The sequence below is a fragment of the Harpegnathos saltator genome, unplaced genomic scaffold, assembly GCF_003227715.2.
Source record: "Harpegnathos saltator strain DR-91 unplaced genomic scaffold, Hsal_v8.6 scaffold534, whole genome shotgun sequence".
In the NCBI taxonomy this organism is placed as follows: Eukaryota; Metazoa; Arthropoda; class Insecta; order Hymenoptera; family Formicidae; genus Harpegnathos; species Harpegnathos saltator.
Window position 1 is genome coordinate 570,001 of NW_020230354.1, and position 22,874 is coordinate 592,874.

At 53.9% G+C, this 22,874-nt stretch overlaps 1 protein-coding gene across 9 annotated transcripts in view; it reads right to left on the bottom strand.

Annotated features, from left to right (window-relative positions):
- The window catches only part of LOC105186775 (probable serine/threonine-protein kinase DDB_G0267686), a 123,517-nt gene that overhangs the window by 30,013 nt on the left and 70,630 nt on the right, over window positions 1–22,874 (bottom strand). For 8 of the 9 annotated variants that reach the window (XM_025303136.1, XM_025303134.1, XM_025303133.1 and 5 more), the window contains exons 3-4: window positions 14,335–14,435; window positions 1–887 (exon numbers count right to left, since the gene is read on the bottom strand). The exon at window positions 1–887 is cut by the window's left edge and continues 1,182 nt beyond it. In XM_025303136.1, the coding sequence (XP_025158921.1) occupies window positions 1–887; window positions 14,335–14,435 (988 nt within the window). Of the gene's footprint in view, window positions 888–1,190; window positions 1,312–14,334; window positions 14,436–22,874 lie in introns of those variants that run through there. The other variant, XM_025303135.1, reaches the window with a different exon arrangement.

Here is a 22,874-nt window from a genome sequence, read left to right on the forward strand (position 1 = left end):
AGTACTTGTCGGTTTGTCTACCCTGAGAGTCGATATGTGCACCTACCATGCTCCTGTCGTTCCTCTCTTTGTTCGACAACGAGCGAACGGAGATCGGCCGTATTTTCGGCGGTTCGTTTTGATTAACGTTGCTCACGTGGGACTGAAGGTTCGCGCACTCGTTCTCTATCTTCAGCAGATTGTCCAGGTCCTTCTTGGTCTTGAGCGGGTGCTGCAGCTTCAAGTCCTGCTGCTTACTTTGCAGCTGCATCTTATTCGACCGATCTTGCTGGCCGCGGAGAGTGATGACGTCTTTCAAAGAGCAGCCGGTGTCGTTGCTCGTACTCGAGGACGTCGACACCGACGAGGGGGACAACTTGGGATTCTCCTTCTTCTCTTCGAAGAGATTCTCAAAATTCGACTCGTATCTGTCCTCGTCCGAATTGCCTCTCTGATATAAGGAACCTCTGGGGCCAGGCCAGCTGCCGGACAAGCTCTTCAAGGCTGCCTCCGTTTCCCTTATGAGGGTCTCGTCGTCCTCGGGCTCCTCGCTGTGCTTGCTCGACTTTCTGGCGGGGCTGCCGGAGTTGCCGGACGCGAACGCACGCTTCTTCTGCGGCAACGGTATGTTCTTGTTCGGATCGATCACGTCGATCGTTTTTCGCGCGTCGTCGTCGCGAATGCTTTTCCTCCTTCGCTTCGCGGCCGCGTCAGACGACTCCATCTCTTGCGGCGCGTTCGTCTGCAGGCCCTTCTTGTTGGTCAACAATTGCTGCTGTTGCGACTGTTGTTGCGACTGTTGCTGCTGCGTTTGCTTAGGATTCTGCGCAACCGACTCTGCTTCCAGCTTCCGCTTTTTGAGATGAGCCATCGCATTCTGTCCGCCCGGCACGCTGGTCAGTTCCACCCTGGAACACAAAAATTCCAGAGGATCAGCAACTCGAGCGCTGCCATATGCGGGCGCAACGAGGGACGCGCAGTGTGTGCGTTCGGTACACGAGAGTGCAACCGGTCGTCGAGAGCTCGAGGTCGGCGCGGCGGGAGCCAACGAGAGATGAGGCCCGCCGCTCGCTCAGGATCCGCGCCGCTCTTTCGTTGCGGAAGACACCCGGCGCCTGGCCCAGCCGCCAGCCTCTTCTCTTTCTCCCTCCATTTTATCTACTTTAACAGTGCATTCAAAGTCTAAGGGACCGGCTCTCACGAGAGTTCACCTGACATCCTTAGAGGCTCGTCGTGCGCGTCGTAGTCGCCGCGAATCCGGAGGGTCATTCTCCGTGCAGCCGATGTGCGTCTCTCCGAAGCGTTTCCCTCTTTCTCTCCCTCGCTCTCCGTTCTCTCTCACTTTCTTTCTCTCTCTTTCTCTCTCTCTCTCTCTCTCTCTCTCTCTCTCTCTCTCTCTCTCCCTTTCTTGGATTTCGAACGATCACTTTTGCTGTTTTCTCGTGTGTTATCTTTCTTTCTACCTTCTTTTCTATACACCCTCTCTCTTTTTCCTAGCGAGGCACACTCTCTCTCTCTCTCTATGTATATCTTGCTTCGTCCTTGCGACGGTTTCGGGATGATTCCGACGGCCACTGCGCGACACGCACGCGCGCATGCACACAGCGAGAACACGCGTGCTCGAGAAGTTGCCGATATCTATATATATATATATATATATATATATATATATGTATATATACGTATATACGTGTGTATATATATATACACATGTATACATATACATATATATGTATATGTAGGTAACAAGTCCGGTTCGTGTGCGCGATGGTCCCTTTCAGACAGGGTGCTCGCGAGCTACTGTGCTATGTTTAAGTTCGTTCGGGGGTGGCGATCTTCCGTCGCGCACGGAGGGGATGAAGACTTGCGCGGGCAGCCGGCGGCTTCTGCTTCGTCGCGAAAAGTGGGGGCGGGTTCTGCGCACTGTCCACCCCCTTGAGCTCGGCTGGAGCACGATTCCCAGCCCCTCTGCACATCCCCCGTGCTCACCTCAACCCCCTGCTTCGGATATCGGAGAAGGGGACTCGGTTCCTGGGTGCACACCTAGGACTCTCGCTCTCTCTCACACAGTGTGTTGAGGTACGTGCTCCGTACACCTCTCCCCGGTTATATCCACCCGCGTCTATACTACCACCTTCCGTCCGTCCGTCCGTCTGTCCGTCGGTTCGTTCGTTCGTTCGTTCGTTCGTTCGTTCGTTCGTTCGTTCGTTCGTTCGTTCGTTCGTTCGTCCACCCTCTCTCATTCGCCCGTTCAACCCCCTCGCGGCCCCCTCCCTCCCCGTTTGCTATATGTATGTACGTGCTACCTGCTTCTCTTTGCCGCCTTAGGAATCCGAGAGGCAACATCGGTCCCGGCCAGCGACCTCGCGCCGGTCTCTACCTCTCCTCTACACCCCTCTTGCGATCGCGAGTTCTTCGTGTAGCCAGGTTTTGAAAGGGGAAGTCAAATCTCTCGCTCCCCCCTCTCTCTCTCTCTCTCTCCCTCTCTCTCTGTCTCACCCCTCCCGCCGTCTTTATCAGGAATAACTTCGCTCACGGTATATTCATAATTTTCTCCTCGTGCATTTCCGACTAACGATGAAGCTGACCACCGGGGGGCGAAGCGTGTGGCCTTTGCGGCTTTGGCTTTGCGATTAATTAACAACGTTCGCGATCTCGTCAGCGGATCAGCGTATCTCGCGCGTATCGACGCGTGCGCAACAGAGATCCCTCGCTAAACGGTATTTGCAATATCTATGAAACATGAAAAACGAATCGCTCGCGGTTCGCGGTCGAGTAACGAGATCTTTTCTTCTCACTCGATATCGCTCAATTTATCGCTCACGTGTGTCGACCGAACCTGACGCCTGACGAAGCATCGCGGCAGGATCCGCGGGATCTCCCGCAGTAACTTATCCGCCTCTCTCTCTCTCTCTCTCTCTCTCTCTGCGTTGACTTGTAAGACTTTAGCCCTTTAACTGCGCAACGTTCGCCCTTTGGTGCGCTACACCAGTAGGGTTTTGCAGCGATAGGAGGAACCTACAACTGGAATTAGATAAACCCGGGCTGCCGCGCGCGGAGGTGGCGGACGCAGAAGAAGAGCGGGATCAGCGTCAGCGCTTAGCGGAGCTCCCCAGGATCCCAAGGAACGAGAGAGCTTCCCTTAAACCTTAAACCCTCCTCAGACCACGCAGCCGGGAGTTTAGAGCGACGAACTCCTGCTAGGGACCGCGGGCTGGGAGGACGGCGGGAGTGCCCTCGTCCAAAATCGGAAGTTAAATCGCACCGACGGCTTAAGACATTATCACTTTTCTTTGCGGACCGATGCCCTTAGAACTGGCCTTCGACGGTGAAAGCAAGCGGGGAAGGAAGAAAGGACGAGCCGAGCCGAGCCGAGCCGAGCCGAGCGGAGCGGAGCGGAGCGACGAGAGCGCAGAGACTGGAGGTGGAGGGAACGCGGAGTAAGAAAATGCGAAGCTAGAATCCCTTCGAGCCGGGAATCGATGCGCCCTGGTCCACCCTCCAATTACGTGTCATCCCTTACGGCCCATGGGGAATAATTAGAAAGCAAGCGTGGCCCCTGCCACGGGCGAATAGCCACAGATGTGCTGCGTGAAGGTTCACTTGAAATTCGCGCTCGGCAAGAAAAGCTTCGTCGCGACGACGTACCGTCGAAGTCTCCGCCGTCGGCGGTCAGCCAGCCAGCCAGCCAGCCAGCCAGCCAGCCAGCCAGCCAGCCAGTCAGCCAGTCAGCCAGCCAGCCAGCTAGCAGCTACGAGCGTCTCTAGTGTCGCGTGAAGTATCGAGTACGCCGTAACTATCGCTCGTAGAGAGTTACTTCGCTCGTTAACGCCGCCTTCGGTATCACACGTACGCCGCCGAATAATATAGGATTTCAACGCGGGCGCACCGCGCCTTCTCCGCGCGACACGAGAAATTGCTAGCGTGCTCGCTAGCTCGACTTTATGAATGTAACACGAGCGTCGGGCTGTAAAGAAACGTCACGTGCACTCATGCCGAGAGTATCAACGAGCGTTATTACGGAGTATGTCATGCAACGCACGTCGAGCGGATGGATGTTGCGCGAACTCGAGCGTATTGTCGAGCGCTGGGCGGGTGGGAGGAATTTTTAGGAGGTTTTCCGACAGACGCGCGCGACAGAGAGAGAGAGAGAGAGAGAGAGAGGGAGGAGGCTCTCCCGAGAGACAAGAACATCCGAGATCTGTGCTCGTTAATTAATTAACATGTGCCGGCCGTGGCGCGGCATAGGTAAGAGGATGGTTAGACGGAAACACGACGACGCGAGGCGGACGATGGTGCTTCCATCGCAGGGATTAGGGTATTAGGCGACGTCACGTCACTAAAGTCTAAAGGAGCCTCCTCGGAACTGTGCTCGGAGAGATAGCCGAAACTTGCGCTTCTCTATCTTCCCAGCGGTTCTTTGGATTCTGTCTCTCGCCTCTGTCTTCCCGCCCCTCTCGCTCCGACTCTTTTCTCTCTCCTCCTCTAATATTTTCACACCCGCTATTCCCGTCTCACTCGCTCCCTACCGCGAACTATCACCCTACCGCCTCCCTCCTTTTCTTCCCTTTCTCAGCCCTTCCGGCTCTCTCTCTCTCTCTCTCTCCGGTGTTTCTCTCTTTCTCCTCGCAGTCCTCTTTCGCTCTCGTCCTCTGTCTACAATGTCCTTTCCCGCTTCTGGTGCCTCCTTCTTCAAGACCCCGACAATTCCAATTAGATAAACCGCCGACGGATCGCAGTCCCTTAGCGGTTGAGGTCGCAGGCGCGCGGCGGTCTGTCTCATCGGCTGCGGATTTCCGTCGCATCGGATACGCTCTCGAAATATCGGCGTTATCGTGCAACGGAGTTCTATCGATAAACAGTCCGCCAGGCCGATCACGCCATTAAAGCACGATGACGGATCATCGGCGATTGACCAGGCACGGGGCGGGGGGACGATGACGAAAACCGCAGCGTCTCGCGATACGCGTAACGACAAGCCGCTTTGCAACAGCGAAAATCGCGCGTCGGAAACTTTACCGCGGCGCTTGTTCTCGCGAGGGTGTTCTCGAGCAAAGACGGTCATACGTCTTTTTCTCGCCGACGTGCGAGGGTAGGCGAGATCGGCGCTAGGCGAGCGCCGGATAATTTAGGGGTCTCTCACGCGTGGATAATGGGGAACTTGGCTAATGCACCCCACTTGGCACCACGTGGATTCGCGTGAATTTTGCGATTCGACCTTTGCGCCACCCTCGCTCGTCGCTGCTAAAAGGCCGCCTGTGAAAACAGAGACGAGTGCAGGCTCGATTGTCGCGATCGACGAAAATTTGCTGATTAATCGACGACGGCGTTAAAAAATACGCAATTATTACGCGAGATTGCAAGTTGGCTCCTTTCGCGACGAAACAACTCTTAACAATTGTTGTCTCTCGTCAACATAACAAGCGTTCTGTTTTTAGGTTTCAGGTTCCGACGAGACCGTGAAGCGTGAGCAAAAATCACCCGACTACAATCCGTCTGGAATTAAGCGAGTAAAAATTTCGCACAGGCTTTGTCGCGCAATTAACCAGTTTCACATCACAGCTTGCTGCACTTTGCGCTCGCCAGCATCTTTAGTCGAACGAACTGGTGATAGTTCCGACGTGCAGTGAAAAAAGCCTTTCGTTAACGACACGGTAACGGTAACTCTTCTAAATTACGTCGCCTTTACTTGAAACTTCCTTCCAAGTTAACAGCACCGGGATTGGTTTTATTTCCAAACTGCCTCGAGATCTGCCCCACCGTCGTTCGTTCCTCTATACAGCTGCCTCCGTGACGGACAAGAGGAAGGGCGACGTGGGAGGGCAGGGGGGAGAAGGGGAGCAAAACAGACGGAGAGGATTTTAAAGCGAACTCAGGTTTACGACTACGTCGGAGAAAGAAGAATGCTGTGACTGGGACAGCTGAGCTGTCCAGTTGGACATCATTCCGCCGTTCGGCTCGAGGGAATACTCTGTCGTCTAGCTACTAACCGTCTATCCATTCGTCGAGCTCCTCCCCCTCTCCCCTCCCGCCTTTTTTCCCCTCGTTCGTCCCACGAGTGCACCCTCGCTTACCGGCCGACGTCTTAACTCAATCGAATTCTGATCAAATATTTAGCGCTGACCGGGCCAACGCTTTAAGTGGCTCCTCCATCGCTCGGACTTTGCTTCCCCGCCAATAAATCCCTTACTTTACGTTTCCTGAAATTTCAGCGGATCGGCGAATTTCAGGCTGGCCTCGATCCTCTCGGAAAAATCGACCGGATACACGACTTTCGGCGCGAATTTTAATCTGTTTTACGTAAAACACGTACCTCCTTCCAAAGTCCTTAATTGTCGAGACAGTTTCGGAAATTTAAATAGCTTCGCAAAAGTCGCAAATGCAGCGACACAGTTCCGAGATTCCCGGCGGAAAGTCAAGTAGGATTTCTTCGTGACTCTCATTTGCGAGCTACGTTCTCTCGGCACATTAAATATCGCCGATCGCTCCGTCGTTGATTAACGACCGAGCTGCAGATCGGCGATTCTAATCCGAAGGCGGAGGTCGCTTTTTTGTCCCCTTTCGCCACACGGCAATACGTCACGCGTCCCGGTTTCGGGGTGTAATTAAAGAGAGCGCAGAACAGCATGACGCCTCGGGCCTGGCTGGAAGGGGGGCGTAAGGAACGGGGCGAGGCGACCGGAGCCGAGGGTACGCGCGGGATATAAGGGATGTGTTTTACCGAGGGATACTTACACACCATCCCCGCGCGGCACATATTTTCATATAACAAAACCATCTGCGTGCCGCGCATAACAAATTTCAACTGATTTATAGTGAGCCCGCTGGCGGTGGGAGGCCGCAAATTTTCGCAGTTTACGAAGCCCGACGACTGCGCCGCCGCGTGAAAAAAAAAACCGGCGCGGTAGTCGCGCTTTTCCGTTTTCGCGCCCCTCTCTTCGGATTTGCCAACTCCCCCCCCCCTCCCCCGGAAGAAAGAATCGCGTAATCTTGCGTTTCCTGCGACCGATCGACACCTCGTCGGACGATTTTCACTGTCATGAAAAAAAAGAAAAAAAAAAAACGCGCGCAATCCGCCATCAAGTGCAAAAAGTGCGGGAACAGAAGAGGAATGAAGCTCGCGAACTTGAAGAACGGAACCTTGCAATCTCTCTCGCCAGAGAGCCTCATCTCGAGCGGCGACGGAATTGAAAAGGACATCACGTCTCCCGGGGGTTTAATGCTGATATCCGCTGGAAAGGCGACCTTAAAGGGTTGCACCGAAGGGGCGGCAAGGCGGGTTATGTACAGAAAGGGACAAAGGGAGCGAGGGGGGCGGTAAGAAGCGACCATGCTCGGACCAACCGACGTCCGAGCGTGCCATCGGATCGATAATGTCATAGTGACAAGTACCGGGACGTGTATATGCGCTTCTTAACGCGCGCGTCAACGCGTTGTAGACGCTGCTTTCGGGATAACCCCGACGCTCCGGCGTGCTCGACGAGCATCTGGGAATATTATATATTGTCATCTCCCGTTCTCGCTACATTTCCCCTTACCCCGAGTACGAATACGCGTCACTGCCACGGGGAATGTTGACGGGGAGGAGGAGGAGGGGGGAGGGAGTTTTCTCGCGCGCGGACGATATCTCGCGCGATTTAAGGCAGCCCGATTTTAGGGCCGGCAAGTCGCGGGTTCTTACACTGCAAAACGAGGGGAGGGCAGTAAATCTGGAAACGAAGCTGGAATAAACTGTCCGGGGCTACGGCTGTAATAATATGCCTCCGACGCCGACGTCGACGCCGACGCCGCCACCGCTGGATTGTTAAGGGTAGCTGGAATTGCCTCTCCGAAAAGCGGGCCGCTTCGCGCCGTTCTTGGATTACGATGCAATTTCTCGAGCCTCACGGCCTCGTACCGATGATGACGGCCCTTAAAACTCGACAGCCCTCTCGCTCGCGGCTCGCTCCGCGACATTACGTGTATGTATGTAGCAATGCACACGCCGATGAATTCGAACGTCGTCGTCGTCGTCGTCGTCCCCCTCGGACGCCCGTCGTATTACTGGGGAATTATTCGAGGGGATTGCAAGAATCGCCGCGACGCGCTCCGGATTCGACGGAATAATCTACGATGAAATGTCTGAAGATCGAGGCGAACGTAATTACTAAAGCGACATTCGGCACTAGAATTTGGCTTGCCGACGGATCGTTAGACCGATCGAGGTGAAAGGACGAATTAAAAAAGATAAATAGAACGCATCAATCGTCTGTGAAGTTCAGCAAAGTAGCGGCAATGGTCGAAAAGGCGTCGCTCGGGGGGGAAGAAATGTTTCTCCGCGATAAGGACGTCAAACGTCGCTGGTAAGGAGCATTCAGTAATTCGCAGCCTCGCGCAAGGATATTTCTTTCGGCACCGTCGCATCGTCGCGGAACGCGCTCGTACGAGCACGGCTACAAAGTAAGCGGAGGTTCACGGTCGTTTGTTACGAGAGGCAGTTGTAACGGAAGGGCACGTATCGCGTAACATGATTACAAATATATCATAAGCTCGCTGGCCTCGCACGGAGGGCCCGCGACTGGGAACGAAGGAGCGCGTGTCCTTCGACACGCGATACACGTGCGTCGCCTGTCGATGCGACTTTATCGCAGCAAATCACTGCCGCGCCGACGAAATAAAGACAAAGAGAAAAGGGCAGCCGAGAGAGGAGAGGGCTGGAAAGAGCGGAGGCGAGCGACAGAGGGCGAGAGAGCGAGCGGAAAGGGCACGTAGTACATCCCTCGGCTAAATCGAATTGACGGAGCACGTTCCCCGTCGGCACCGCTTCGAGAAAAAAAAAAAAAAACCCCCGAAAGGATATAAAGACGGCGCAACGTACAACAAGCACCGTTCGGCAAACTACGGTATGATTTGTGCCGCGCGTCGCGAACTTCTCGACCCGAGGAGGAGGAGAAGTAAAAACGCGGAGCACGCACCGAATCGGCGGATCTCGGTGTAACTTACGACGCTAAATAGCGAGGATTAATCTGGAGGATTCGACAGAAAGAAGACCGATCCGCAACGGTGACATGTTCGCGACGGAACGCACGTTCGTCGAGCTCTCGCCTGTTTCACGGTGAATCGCGGTTGCCGAGCGACGGTAAAGGTAAAGACACGGAGGAATCTACGAAATTGATTCATTCAGATTTGGATTTGGCAAGCGCTTCGTTACTGAGAACTGAAAAAGATTATCAGCTGAGAATTTCGAGAGATTCGCTCGCTGGCTGGCTGATTTTTGCGAACGTTTTGTTCGAGGAACGAAGGAGTCTCCTCCAGGGTTCCTCGTGGCAACGCGCTGATCGGGAAAATTCGTGGAGATCCCGCAGGACTCTCTCGCTGCCGGCGATGAAGAAGCGTCGAAACTGCGGGGCTGTGGGGCGAAGGCCGCGATATCGTGAATCGGCGCTGCGGAAACCGCCCTCGCGGCTCGAGACAGCCAGATATCTCGGAATGTTTTACACCTCATTAGGCAACAATGTGTTGTTGCCAGGGTGAATTATATCGGGCATGAGACGCCCGTCAAGACAAATGGCTCGAACCGGAGGTAATTGTGGGCTTTTATTAGCTCTGGTTTCTCCCGTTGGCTGCGAATCGCGCAACGCGGGCGGCGGGAGACGCCGAGCCAGCAGCACAGCGACAGCAACCCTTCTAGCTCCTTCCACCCCTCCCGTTCTACCTTCCCCGTATCCGCCGTCGCCTCCGCCTCCTCCGCCTCCTCCGACACCACCACCACCACCACCATCACCATCACCATCACCACCGCCGCCGTCGCCGCCGCCGCCGCCGCCTCCGCCGCTACCACCGCCACCCCCTCCGCACCCCACCGCACCGTTGCTTTCGACGGTGCGTAATTACTCGCGTGACAGTAATGCGGGAATGCGAATCTCGCCTCTCTAATGCCTGCAGAGTCATCCCTTCCTCCTGTATTTACTTCCCGCGCCCGTTGCGGCGCAGTCATCGCGTCTCGCGCCGCGTTCCTCCGGCGCGTCTCATCTCGGGCTTTTTCTCGTCGGCGTCGGAGCGATCGTCGCGGCGGAAATTGGGAAAAATCTCGAGAGTCACGTCCGCGAGCGTTTAATTCCTCGATTACGCGACGATCGACGCGCCTTCACGGCGGACTGAGCGCGCCCGGGGGAGGCCTCGTGTATCGCACGGTCGGAATCGCTCGAAGGGCTATGAGAGCCCTTCGCAAAAACGACAATCATGAACCGCTCGCTTCTCTCTCTCTCTCTCTCTCTCTCTCTCTCTCTTTCTCTCTCTGTGTTTCAATCAGACGTGCAATTTTCGGACGATGAGAGTTCGACGAGCGAAATCGCGCAATTTCGCGAGCGCGAGCGTCGAGTCTGACGCGACGCGGCGCGGCGGACGCCTAGAAATAACAGGCACGAGCGGGGAACAATTGTGGCGTGATAACAGGAGGAGTCGCGTTGCATCGTCGCGGGGCGAAGTTGGTGACAGGAAGTCGTGGAATAAGATTGTCATTTCTCATGTGTCCTCTCGCTCCCTTTCGACGGCGAGCGCCGAGGCCGCGCTCTCGTTCTCTTCCCCGAGGGGGAAGTACAGGCTTTTGAAAGACCGTATTTTCGCGACGAGAGAGAGAGAGAGAGAGAGAGAGAGAGCAGCTATCCACGCGTTATTACGTGGTACGAGTCGCACGCTACATATGCGGGCCAAGCTTGTCTCCCTCTTTCGTTCGTTGCCTCCCGCGACTCATGTATTTATGCATTTCCACCGACTGGTTGTTGCTCGACTCGCGTTCACGCGCACACAAGCACACACGCGCGCGCGACTCGGAAACACGCGCAAATTCGACCGTATGCTCGCTTCGCACAATGAAGAGAAATAATATTAGCAGGACGCGCGCACACGGCGGCATTTTCCCGCGCACGGCTGTCGCCGTGTCCGCGCGCGCGAGAAGCGTGAGAAAACGTTGAGGGTGGTGTGTGACATTAAAATGCAATAATGCGGTATCGCGAGGCTCTCGAGATTTCTTTCGAATTGGAAGTCGGCCGTGTCGCGGCTTCCGCCACGCACTCGTGGCCGCCTTTCATTACACGAGAGCCATATTTACTCATTGCATTCAATTCGGATTCACTTACAGTATGATTTACTCGGCGAAGGCGTACCTGCAAGCCTGTGATGGGAATTTATTGGAGGCGGAGGTTGCCCTAAAAGCCGGAGCCGCGATGCGCAGGAACGAGATAGAGAGAGAGAGAGAGAGAGAGAGAGAGAGAGAGAAGGAAGGACGGTACGACAGAGAGGGGAACCGAGAGAAGGGCAGCGAAAGCCAAGGGGGAAAGGAAGATAAAGGGTACGTCCTTTCCTCATATTCCGTATCCTGTATAGTGGCTCATAAAAGTTTGTAAGGACGTCTCCCGAAACGTAGATTTATCGCGACGCTCCTGTCCGCGAGTCGTTGCCTTTTAGGGTACTGAACGATCGAGTAACAATATTGCACAGAGCTGTTCGCGCACAGGCCTCGTGCGGAAGTAATATTAGTCATTGAAAAGAGTCTCATTTGAGAGGGTAGCGTATGACGATAAAAATCCTCGAGAGAGGATAGAATAATTCCGCGGTAATCACTCGCTTCGAGTGATTTTACAAGATCACTAGCGACGGGAGTAGGGAAGGATCCGACGCACTTCCGGAAGGAAGAGTACTCGCGGGATTTATCGATAATTTATATTAGCCGAGGGGAATCCTTTAAGGATACACATCGGGCCGGCGCAGTGGAGTGTATATCGGCGCTCCTTTATACGGCGATATTGGATTTTTATTTGCCTCCTGTGCAAATGCCGGCCATACAGAGCCGCCCGACGTCATTGTGCTTTAAAATACGTGTGCAGCTTAAATCAAGATGACAATAATCGTACGTGTCTGTGTGCGTACCTCTCCCGGTGTGTGCGTACACGCGCATCTGTCGAATAGACACGGATGACCGGATGAGCGAAACATTCGCTCGTTCCACCCTTCATCTTGTAAATCATCCGATACGTTGTAAGTAGACATTATACTTTCCCCGGTGATAGAAACAAGTAGCCGCGATGTATCCTGCTTCTTTATTGTCGCTCATCGATCGCAAATTCCTCGTTCCAATTTCTCGCTCGCGATTGACTCCGCGCGTCGTCGAGTCCGAGACGCGAGACGCGAAGCATCATTTTTCTCACACGTAAATATTTGAGACCTGCGTGCCGCAGGATTAGAGAGTATCCGCGCGAAAGCACGAGCAAGTCTCTCTCTCTCTCTCTCTCTCTCTCTCTCTCTCTCTCGCTCGAGTCGAGCACCGATCGTGCTCGCCAATTTACACGCGGAGCGGGATTTCAGTCGATCGACGGCGGGGGAGGGGGGGAGGGGGGAGGGCCACAGAATGCCACAGGGCGGAGGAGCGGAGGAGCGGTTGAGCGAAAGAGGAAAAGAGCGTAGGAGGGCAGGACAGAGGGAGGGAGAAGACACAACCCCCCATGAACCCGAACATGAATTAAAGTTTTAATTTCTCTAAATCACTGTTCGCCCTCGAGCGCTTTCCACCAGACGGTCCGTTACTTATAGCCTTTGCCCTTTTTACCGCCTTCTTTTTTCCCATTCGCCTCGATCTTACCGGCGGCCCGACCCTCGCCAATAGGGAGAAATCGATATGCACTTATCCGATGACTCTTGAGACCCCGAATAACGAGTCCGCCCCCTCCCCCCTATTTTTCTCTCTCCTTCTTCCTTTTCCCTCCGCTGTTTCTCTTTTCCCTCTTTCCTCCTGCTCTTCGCGCACCTCCGAGCGACAGTCAGAACCGCCGGAAATCATCCAACCTCAAATATCTCTCGGAGGCTCGGCCGATTACCGGATTTATTTATACAGATAGACCGCTCGCATTCCGCTCGAGATTTCCATTTCTTAGGTCGCGAGATGAAATCATCTCACACCTGCGGAGGACGAGCCGCGCCGGACGAAAAGTTCTCAAATCACCTGCATTACGATACGGCGATCAACCAACTTCCCAATCAACGTCCACGCGGTATCTTTACATGTCGCTCTCACTTTCCCACTAGCGGGAAATTTCTTCGCGCTGCGTAGATGAAAATCGGAATGACAATCCATCTTAACTTGGCTCGCGCTGAAGCTCCGCGGCGAAGCTTCGCGGCGAAGCTCCGCGGCATGTGCCAAGACGCCGTTCGACAAAGAGACCTTCGCGCTCCTTGAGTGCCACGTCGATCGATCACACCCCGGATGACCGAATAATCCGCGACCAAGCGAGCGAGCGAGCGATGGGAGAGGAGACGCGACGCGCGCGCAAGAGAGAGACTCAAAAGTCGCTCAGCTCGATCGGGGGGGGGGGAGGAGGGGAGGGTGTTATCGCGAGAAGAGAAAAAAATGAAGAAAGAGAGAACAAACGCACGCCGGCAATCCCGTCGCGCGTGTTTTCTACGGGCCGGGAAGGGCAGAGAGAAACGGGGGGTTGTTCATTTAAAATCATGACGTCGGTCGGAGGGCGCTGGCACAGCGGAGGAGTTAGTATTAACGTTAGGTAACACCGGTCGGGCCACCTACAAGAAGTTCGCGCGGTTCCCTTCTTTCCCCCGCCGCCTACCTAGCGGCAGCCGCTGCCTTCCCTACCGGGTGACATATTGTTTCCATTCTGCTCTCTCGGGCTAAAGCGCAATAAAAAACCGGCATAAATATCGCCCCTCCGGCCCCCTCCTGCCTTGGCGAGGCCCTGCGGTGGCCTGCGAACGTGAGCCGGCAGCGACGGTAAGAACGGCGAAACGCCGGATAACGGCCGATGTGTAGTTGGACCACACGAGAAAACAGCGTCGTCGTGTTGCTCGCGCGAGCAACGAGCGGCGGAGCCGCGACGACTAATTTGGCTGAGTGGCTCTTCGGCGGAAACTGCGCGCGGTCTCACCTCTCTCTCTCTCTCTCTCTCTCTCTCTCTCTTTCTTTCTGCCTTCGTCGCGCGATTTTTAATCACTCGTTTTCTTGGCTGAATGCGCACAAGCGTTAGCCGCGGTCTTCGCCGATGAGCCACTCGTACGAGCCAGTCGATACACTCTCTCGCTGCTGCTCAATATGCGCGCTCATTCCGCCCTTCCCGCGAGTTTTCACATTAATGAGCGGGTTACTTCGACACGCGCGCTCTTAGGTTTCTCAATTCGTCATCTGCGTGAACCTGCGTCGACTGCGCTCGACTATATGTTACCGTCTCGGCCGAGCCGGGGAATAATACGGGGATGATCGATGTCGTCAGTCGGCCGATAACGACGGTAATTTTGTGTATCGCGCAGCGGACAGCTCGCAAGACTCGCGTGGCGCACGTGTGTGTGTGTGTGTGTGTGTGTGTTACTTACAGCGTAACAGGTTCTTCGGGGCTAGAGGGCGAGATGGAGAGCGACATGGTAGTAGCGGTCAGGCATCGTGATGTTCCCGGAGACCTGACTCGATCGTCCACCTGCAACAAGACGAGCGCGATGGATCAATCAGAGGGTTCATGAGATTGCTCTCGCGAGGTCGCGTTTCTCCGCTGATTGCAACGCGCTTGCCACCTCAGCGAGTCGCGCGTCAAGTCGGCGGAAGAAAGCGCGACGGGAAGGTAAGCTCGTCGAATTCTTCGCGCGATACTTGCTACCATCGATGGGGAATCGAGCAACAGGTAGAAGACAGACATGTCCTCGAGGCATCATGCTCGGCAGAGCATACGTGAGTTATCAGACACGTCTTTTTTCCCATATCTCTGCGTCTCAGACGACGGTCGGATGAGATTACGCAGGCGAGTGCGACGTGAACTCGCGAGCTCCGTTCGTTTCGTTATACTTTTCGCGAGTGGATAATTGCCGGATAACTGCGTGCGTGGAAGATAAATCCCTTTCGCCGATTGTGAGCTATTCAGAATATTGAGAAATTCGAAATATCGAAACTCTCCCAGCATGGGAGAGTCGATGAAAAGTGTCAGCCTTCGGATTTCATCTCGTGTAGTGATCACAAAAACGCGAAAATGTACAGCCACAAAGGACTTCACACGTCCCGATCGATCGTAATTCGAGTTAAGCGTAAATCCGCTCAGCTAACGATCATTCGTCAGTGAACTGCATAATAACTCCGATGCTCATAAATTTCCCGCATAGACTCGATCCGCTAAAAGAGGAGCCGCGAGTCAAATTCAGACAGAAGCGGCGCCCCTCTTGTCTCTCTTTTTTTCTGCTTTTACGCGATGACCGAAATGACTGTCGCGATATTCAAGGGATTAATAACGAGCGCGGACCGTTCTACGACGATCGCGGGGAGAAACAAACGGAGCCCCCGGGCAAGTGGACCAGACTCGCGGCGCAAGCGACATCAATCTGAACGAGCGAGCCGCACCCCTAACGATCCAGCGAGTCATATAAATTTTATTGCCATTTCATAAATCCCGACGACCACCGCGAATAACCGTCCCGGTGCTCTCCGAGAGATTATCAGGAACGTATAAAGTTGCGGAACGTCGCGCAGTTACGGCCCGCTCGATCCGCCGTTCCGCACGCCTCCGACGCGATTCTCCGAGCGCAATTGCGAAAACTTTCGCAAAAATGTAAAGGTAATTATCGTCCAGACAGACTCGACAGGGAGGATGAGAAAAAATAAACCGAACAAGCTGCTCGAACGATCTCGGCATCTCGGCACCAATTCCGCCGACTTTACGTTCCCGTCTAATGTCTCATTTCACCTTCATCGTCTTCGATCATTTCCTCTCGCATTCGTATTTTAATTAACACGGACACGGCCCGCAGACAAATTGCATAACGGATCGGCTTCCTCGAGAATATCCGGAGAAGGATAATTGTTTAATTAACGCGAGCCGTATCGATGATGCTTTGTGCCGTTCCTCTACACTGCATTAATCAAAAGAGGAGCGGAGCGATCTCGCGAGGCGAGTCTCGCGCACTTTCGCGCTTCTTCGTCGCGACCAACGGCAGATTCGTGTTCGCCACCAAACGGCACGTTGCCTTTAATTAAGGGTAAAAAAATGTAATACGGAGACGAGAAACTAGACGAGGCTACGAGACGGCACCCCCGCGGCTCTGAAGCCGCAGGGGTCGCTCGTTCTCGCGACCACGGAGGGTGGAACAAAGGAAGTTATCGCCGTGGAATTTTTATGCCGACAAGAGAAAGAAATGTAAATCAGCTGCGGCTCACTCTCCGTCATCGCCGGCTGGCGGAGGAGAGGACGAGAGCGCCGGAGAATTTAAAAGTCGTCTCGTCGTCTCGCGGGGTATCGAAGTCCACGTGACGAAATTAATACGCTGCGAATACTCGCGTGCGCTTACTAGCTCGGTGCGATCGACAAGTCAAGAGCGAGTGGCGCACCGGTGCTGACGATCAGAGTCGTTTGGCAGCCTAACGAGAAGAGAGAACGAGAGACGAAGAGAGAGAGAGAGAGAGAGAGAGAGAGAGAGAAGGGGCTGGGAAAGAGAAAGAAAGAGAGCGACGAAGCGACGGGACGAGGAGAGAGGTGGAATCGAAATGTAATTAAGAGGGTAAATAATCCGTACCAAACAAACTCCGTAAAATGGATCAAAGAACTCGCGAGAACGAGAGGGAACGCGAGGATAGCCGGCGCGCGGATAGGGACGGAGCAGCCGCCGACGAAAGGTATCGGAGAATTACGAGCGACCGCGCCTCGTCCTGTCGTCGTCCTGTCTAGCCCGAAGGAGTAGGGCAACGAGAGGGGGGCCTCGCCGCCGGAGACCCTCGATAAATATTTCCGTCAAGTGACCGGGGTTGGAATTCAAAGAGAGTCGAAAGGTGGAATCGAGAGCGGAACGACGCCGGTCTGTCTTCGGGGATGAGGGACGTCGAGGAGGAGGGCCGACGCGGCGGGCCCGAGGCCGGTATATTTGCGTAACGTTACATAGTTGCGCGTTTAATCAGCCGTATATACACCCGGAAGGAGCTCGTTCGAGGAGGAAAAAGGCAGCGAGGAAATGAGGAAAGTACGAATCTCGTCCACGCTCGCGGAGCGTGAGGGAGAGAAGGCGGCAGTCGCTTCTTTCGAAAGGAGCCAGGGGGAGCCTGCTTATTGGTAACTCGCTTGCGTGTAACGCTCGTTGAAATTTTTCACGAGCTTCGTCGCTGCGCGGATGAAGAGAAAAGAAAGTATAATAGCGGCATCAAGCAGGCCGGCATACAGTCAACATTTAAAAAATAAAAGAACGCGATAAAATGCGACAAGAAACTAAATCCGCGTATTCTTTCGCTGAGTTAACCTGCGAAACAAACATCAACCTAAACAGGACAGGAGACATTGTTTTCTGAGGTTTAAACAGTATCATTTCTTTCGTCTCTCCATTCTCTCCGCTGCACATTCGTTTCTGCTGAAGGAGCAAAATTATTATGCAAATTATTACCACGATATTTCTACAATTTTCAACGACAACGAGGGGAAGGAGGCAAAGGGGCAGAGGGGAAGGAAGAGGAGAGGCAAGCGCCTGCGGGACGACGTCGATGGCGTGACAGATTGCCTCCAGTATTTTCCACCACATACATCATCGGCAGCCTCCAGACCTTAGGTCTGTCTCGGCGCTCGCTCTCCGTCGTCGTTCTCCCTTAATTGGCTTGGCGCGCACGTTCACGCGCTGATCCACCTGCCTCGGCAACGCGGCCGCGCCGCCGTCTCTCTCATCTCGTTAATACGCACACCCGGAAACGTTCTTAGCCGATAAGCAATCGCGGTCCACGCGGCAGCGACGCTACAAATTGATATACGACTCGACGCGGCCGAGGCGCGCTAATACATTGATAATAGAACGAAGGGTCGGTGACAAACTGCCGACCGCACTTTCATCGTCAGGGATGCGATTAGGGAAAAATTCGTCCTGTTTTAAAGCGGGGAGTGAAAATTAAATACCGCGGTGGTCCACCCCTTAGGTCCGGCCACCTAATAATTCATACGTGGAATGTAAAAAGGGCAGAAGCGCGCGGCCCTTTCTCCACGAGCTTCGGAGGAGGCGCGAGGAGAGGAGGCGCCGCTTCGCCCGGAAGTCAAGGGGGTAGAAAAATACAGGCTCCTGTTTATCTTGAGATTTGTAGCCGCCTTGTTCCGCCGGTATTTATTGGCTGCTTATTCGGGCACGGGGATGCCGCAACGGGTCTGACGGACCGTTAAATTTTATTGTGCTCTATTCACCGAGGCTGAGATAACGCGTCGCCGGATACGGCCGCCTGCGTCGCGATAAGAATAAATCCTGATCGAGCCTGGATCGACGTCCTTCTCTTCGCCATTCGAATCGCCTCGTCTCCCTGCGCGAAATTCAAGCCGCGGGAGACGTCGTGCGATATAGCGATTTTGTCAACGTAACATACAATTTTCCTTTTCTACAATCTTTAAAACATTTTCTCCGCGAAGTCCCACACGAGACCGCGTATTATTAACGTCGATATCGCGATTTGGCTCACAATTTACAATATTTCCTGCTGGGGTAACATCTGAAACGCTGTAATGGCGTTTTCGTCTCGGCAAATTCGGCGAAGGAGAACGTATCTTGCCGCGAGCCCGCATCCTGCAACGGTCCCAACCGTCTCTCTCTCCTCTCTCTCTCTCTCTCTCTCTCTCTCTCTCTCTCTCTCCCCGTGCGAGGTCATATCCCGGATTAAGGAGACGGCGGTTGCAGGCTCTTGAGGATGATGGTTGCAGGCACGGCGGAGGCGCTTCGCTAAACCGGGCGCCTCATTATCTTAACAAATCTAATCTCGCGGTGGGTGTTTATAAATGTCTTGTTTTCCCCCAAAACGACTTCAAGGCTCGACGGAAGAGGAGAGTTTCTACAGATTATGTCTACTGTCTCCCTCCAGCCTATAACGGTTCGTGAGATGCGACGCTTAGGCAAATAAAGCTGCCCCGTTAAACACGGTTTTATTATATTTAACAATTAGGATCATTCAACGCGTCTCTCAACAGTCGCGTGGCGTGCTTCCTTTAGTCGCACGTTCTTCGATAAACTTAGAAACTTCTCCTTATCCAAAATCATACGACGGACGATTTTGACGGTGGTGCTTTGCTTCTCGATATTATTTGTGAAAACACCGCGCTCTCTTGCTGCTACTTTTGTTTCTTTGGATCACGTTGTAGTTCTCGCGATGCACCTCAGCACACAACAATGGCAAAACACGAGAGATTAGACGTGGGACGTAGTAGTCGCACGAAACAACTAGATTCCTAGCTTAATCGGAGCTGTCCTTAGGCGCACAGGAGAACGTGGAGAACACAACGCAGGCATTCGAGGAAGGGTAGGCCTCTGTTATTATAAGACGGAGAGTAGTACAGCTTGTCGCAGAACTAGAGACCCTAATCCCTAAAGAGCAATAATACGAATCCTTTCTTCATCTCTCTTTCCCTCTCTCTCCCTCTCTCTCTCTCTCTCTCTCTCTCTCTCTCTCTCTCCCTCTCTCTCTCTCTCTCTCTCTCTGTCCCTGTCTCTCTCGCGCGGTTGTCGTTAAAATTGTCAAGGCGTGCGTAAAAGTTAATTCAAAAGCTAATTCAAGCCTTCACGATAGACCGCGGTGTAATCTTCCTCCTCGATCCTCTTTAAGGATCCTACTACAAGACTGTTCCGCCCAACGCGCGCTTCATCAAGCCACTTTGTATTACCTGTAAAAAATCGTCAAAACCTGACGACTGACTTAATTGCTTCGCAAGCGCTTATTTAATCGTCCGATCATAACATTAGTCTCCGTTTCATATTCGCGGGAAAATAATACGAACGATACCGGATCCGGGTGATTTATCTCGCAGCCGGTTTCGAGTTCGGGCGAAATTTCGTTTTAGCGCTGATGACGTCTCCTCGGGCATTGGCAAGCAGGAAGCTCGCCGACGCGGCGGAGCGCGCGCTGGCAAACTCTTTCCCTTAAATTTTCATTCGGATCTCGTACGAAGAGGTTACGTCGGGGGCTCGCAGGCTTCATCCTCGCAGGCGAAGCCCGGGCTCTCTTCCATTCTGTCTCGTCTTGGGCATAATTTGCACACAAAGTACCAAGGAGTAAAGTACTATGCGGGGTGCCAGGCAGCGCGTTATACATATCCGCGCGTTGTACGTGTGCGCGTTATGTATGTACCGAACCCAAAGACATTATGCTAAAGCCCCCGCGATGGTCCTCTCTACCTGATGCGCCTATCCCGAGTAACTCTAATAATCAATGCGAATACAAAACAGTCCTCGAGTTAATTAATAATGACTCGCGTGAAATCCGTCGCTCGCGCAGAAAGCGGAGGACTCGGCGAGTTATGAAATTTATCTCGCACTCGTCACCCTCTCGTGCCGCCTCCTCTTAATCAGACTTTGCAAATCGATCGATACGAGTGAAGATGCGATCGGCGCGAATGAATAATCCCTGCCGGCCGCGACTAGCACCGACAGACGCGACCGACTCGCTTCGCCCTTCGTGCAACTCCTCGTGTCCGCTCGATTCTTAATTCGTCGAAAGATATTTCTCCGAGAGGCTCCGTTTTGCGTAGTAAGTAATTGAAATGCGAGGACATTAAGAGCGGACGCAGCGTGGACCGCATATATGTATGAATAACGACCACCGGCTGGCTCTAACGAAGGAATAAGGAGGCATTTTTCCGCCAGGTAATAAAAAGCCTGTCACGTAGCGACGGCTCCGCCGAGGACGACCGCCGGGAGAGAGGACGAGAGAGAAAGAGAGAGAAGCTGGGCGGCCCAGGAAGAAGGGAAAGAATACTGATTCATTATTCAATCTGGGTCGAGTGATTAGCATGCGCCAGTGCCCGACGTCTTAGTCCTCGGATCCTTCTAAATAATGTAAGGCGCGCCGCCGCAAGGACCCGTTGGCCCATACCACCCTCCCGTGATGACTCCCCGGGTTTTCTAGCGTCGCCTTGAATATATTTCCGAATTACGCTTAATCGCGAATCATTCTTTGCCGCGAATGCGAGCAAGGTGGCTCTTGCGCCTTAACGTCAAGACGCTATCGCAGCGTATCTGCCATTTCTCCTTTATCCTAGAAATATCTGGAAATTATTACGCTCGAGCGCAAGTCTCATCTTCGAAAAGCGCGCAGTGTCTGGCGATGAGGAAAAATTTCGACGAAACTAGTCGCGTCCGTCATTCGTATTTTGAGATACGCGGGTCTTATCGTTTTTACGACACTTGCATCGCGAGTCTCCGTACAAACGACGTTTCTCGAATCTCTGATTGGATTGCGAGAAAGACTGATAATGCTCTTATATATACATATATATGCCCATGAAAAAATATTGCTCGCCGAGTCTCTCGAGGGACAGGGAAGAAAAGGCCGAAGGATAAAACATTTTTAATGTAATTAAGTGGGAATCTCTGCGGTGTTCCGCCCTGTTCTGCTTGCTCCGCTCCTCGACGTCACTGTTACCAGCCCCCTTCCTGCCCCTCCCCTCCGCCTCGCCCGCTCCTCAGCATCCCTCGGTCGACTCGGTGGTCTCGGCTCGAGATCTGGATGTAAGAAGGGTTGTATTCAGCTTGCCTCCGGGGCATGTTAATGCACTCTGAGATCTTAGCACTTACACTCCAACACGCCCGTCCTCGTCGTTGTCGTTCTCCTGCCTGCTTTTCCATCCCCAGCCATTTTCTCTTTCTCTTAAACTACCCCCGACCCGAGTCTCAGGCGCCTCCAGAGAGCTTTCACGGACGACGCCTTAAATCCGGATCTCCGCGCGCCTTTACTAACCCTCCCCTCCCCCCGTGGACCACCACCTCACTTACTCTCTCTCTCTCTCTCTCTCTCTCTATCTCTCTCTCCTTCGCCCTCGTCAACCACGAAGCTCGCGTACTCAGCCCTCGAAGCCGCCGCGAGATTTTCTCGGCAGAAACTGCGTCCGCGAAATTTATCTGCTTCTATTTGGGATACTCCCGTTTTATCCATCGCGAATTTAGCAACCGTGTACTCAACTCGGCCACCAGTGTGTTTCGCCTACAGATCGAACGACACCTGGGGAGTAAATAGAAAAAATCTCACCACTGAAAACGTTTGCTCGCGGTTTTCATCAATCTCGAGTCGCGAATGCCTCCAACAGCCGAGAAAGAAAATATCCCGGAATAAGCCGTTTCGTCGCCGTCTACGAGTGGCCTGTACTTCCGCCGGCGAGGAACAGAAAGGGGCACAGAAAAGAGCCACGCTGAGGGGGAGGGCTGAGGGAAAGTCGCGGAAAGAAATCTTAATTAACGAGGGCATTGTTCCAGTCGCGAGAAGTCGGCGGAGCTCCAGCCAGCGAGAATCGAGCGTGGCTTTCCGGCGTGGCGGCCGAGGGATGATCGTTTCGGAGCGGGAGCGGGCGAGAGGGACCGGCTGGGAGAGTGAGAGGAGAGGAGAGGAAAAACGCCGCTTTTCCCGAGGACGACAGGCGCGGCGACCGCTGATGGTGGTGCGCGCGAGGGCACACAAAGCCCTTGACGGATGGGTAGCCACCGGGCTGCGGCGTAACCCCCACGATTACGAGTGACCACCTGTTGAGGGTCCTGTACGCACCTGTGTACGCACACACGACTCGTCCTCCCCGCGAGCAGCACGAACACAGCCACGACACTGCACAGGCGGCGCGGCGACGGAAGAAACGGTCCGGAATAATACGCGTCGGGTTCGGCGCGACTGCGGACCCGCCGGAAACGCGATCGGCGAGAGCTCGTTGGATTCGCGCGAAACGATGACCAACGCGAGTAAACAAACCTGCTGGTAGCCGCGCTTGCTCGGATCCTACATGAGCGGCGAGTAATAATTCTAATTGAACCTGAATTCGCGCGAGCGCTCGCGGTGACCAGAACACCAGTTCGTCCTTTTCAGATGGCGGTGAGGGCACATTCGGCGACTCATCAATATCGCTCGATCGTGTCTCCGTCTCCGGCGGATCGACCTCGTCGAAACAATC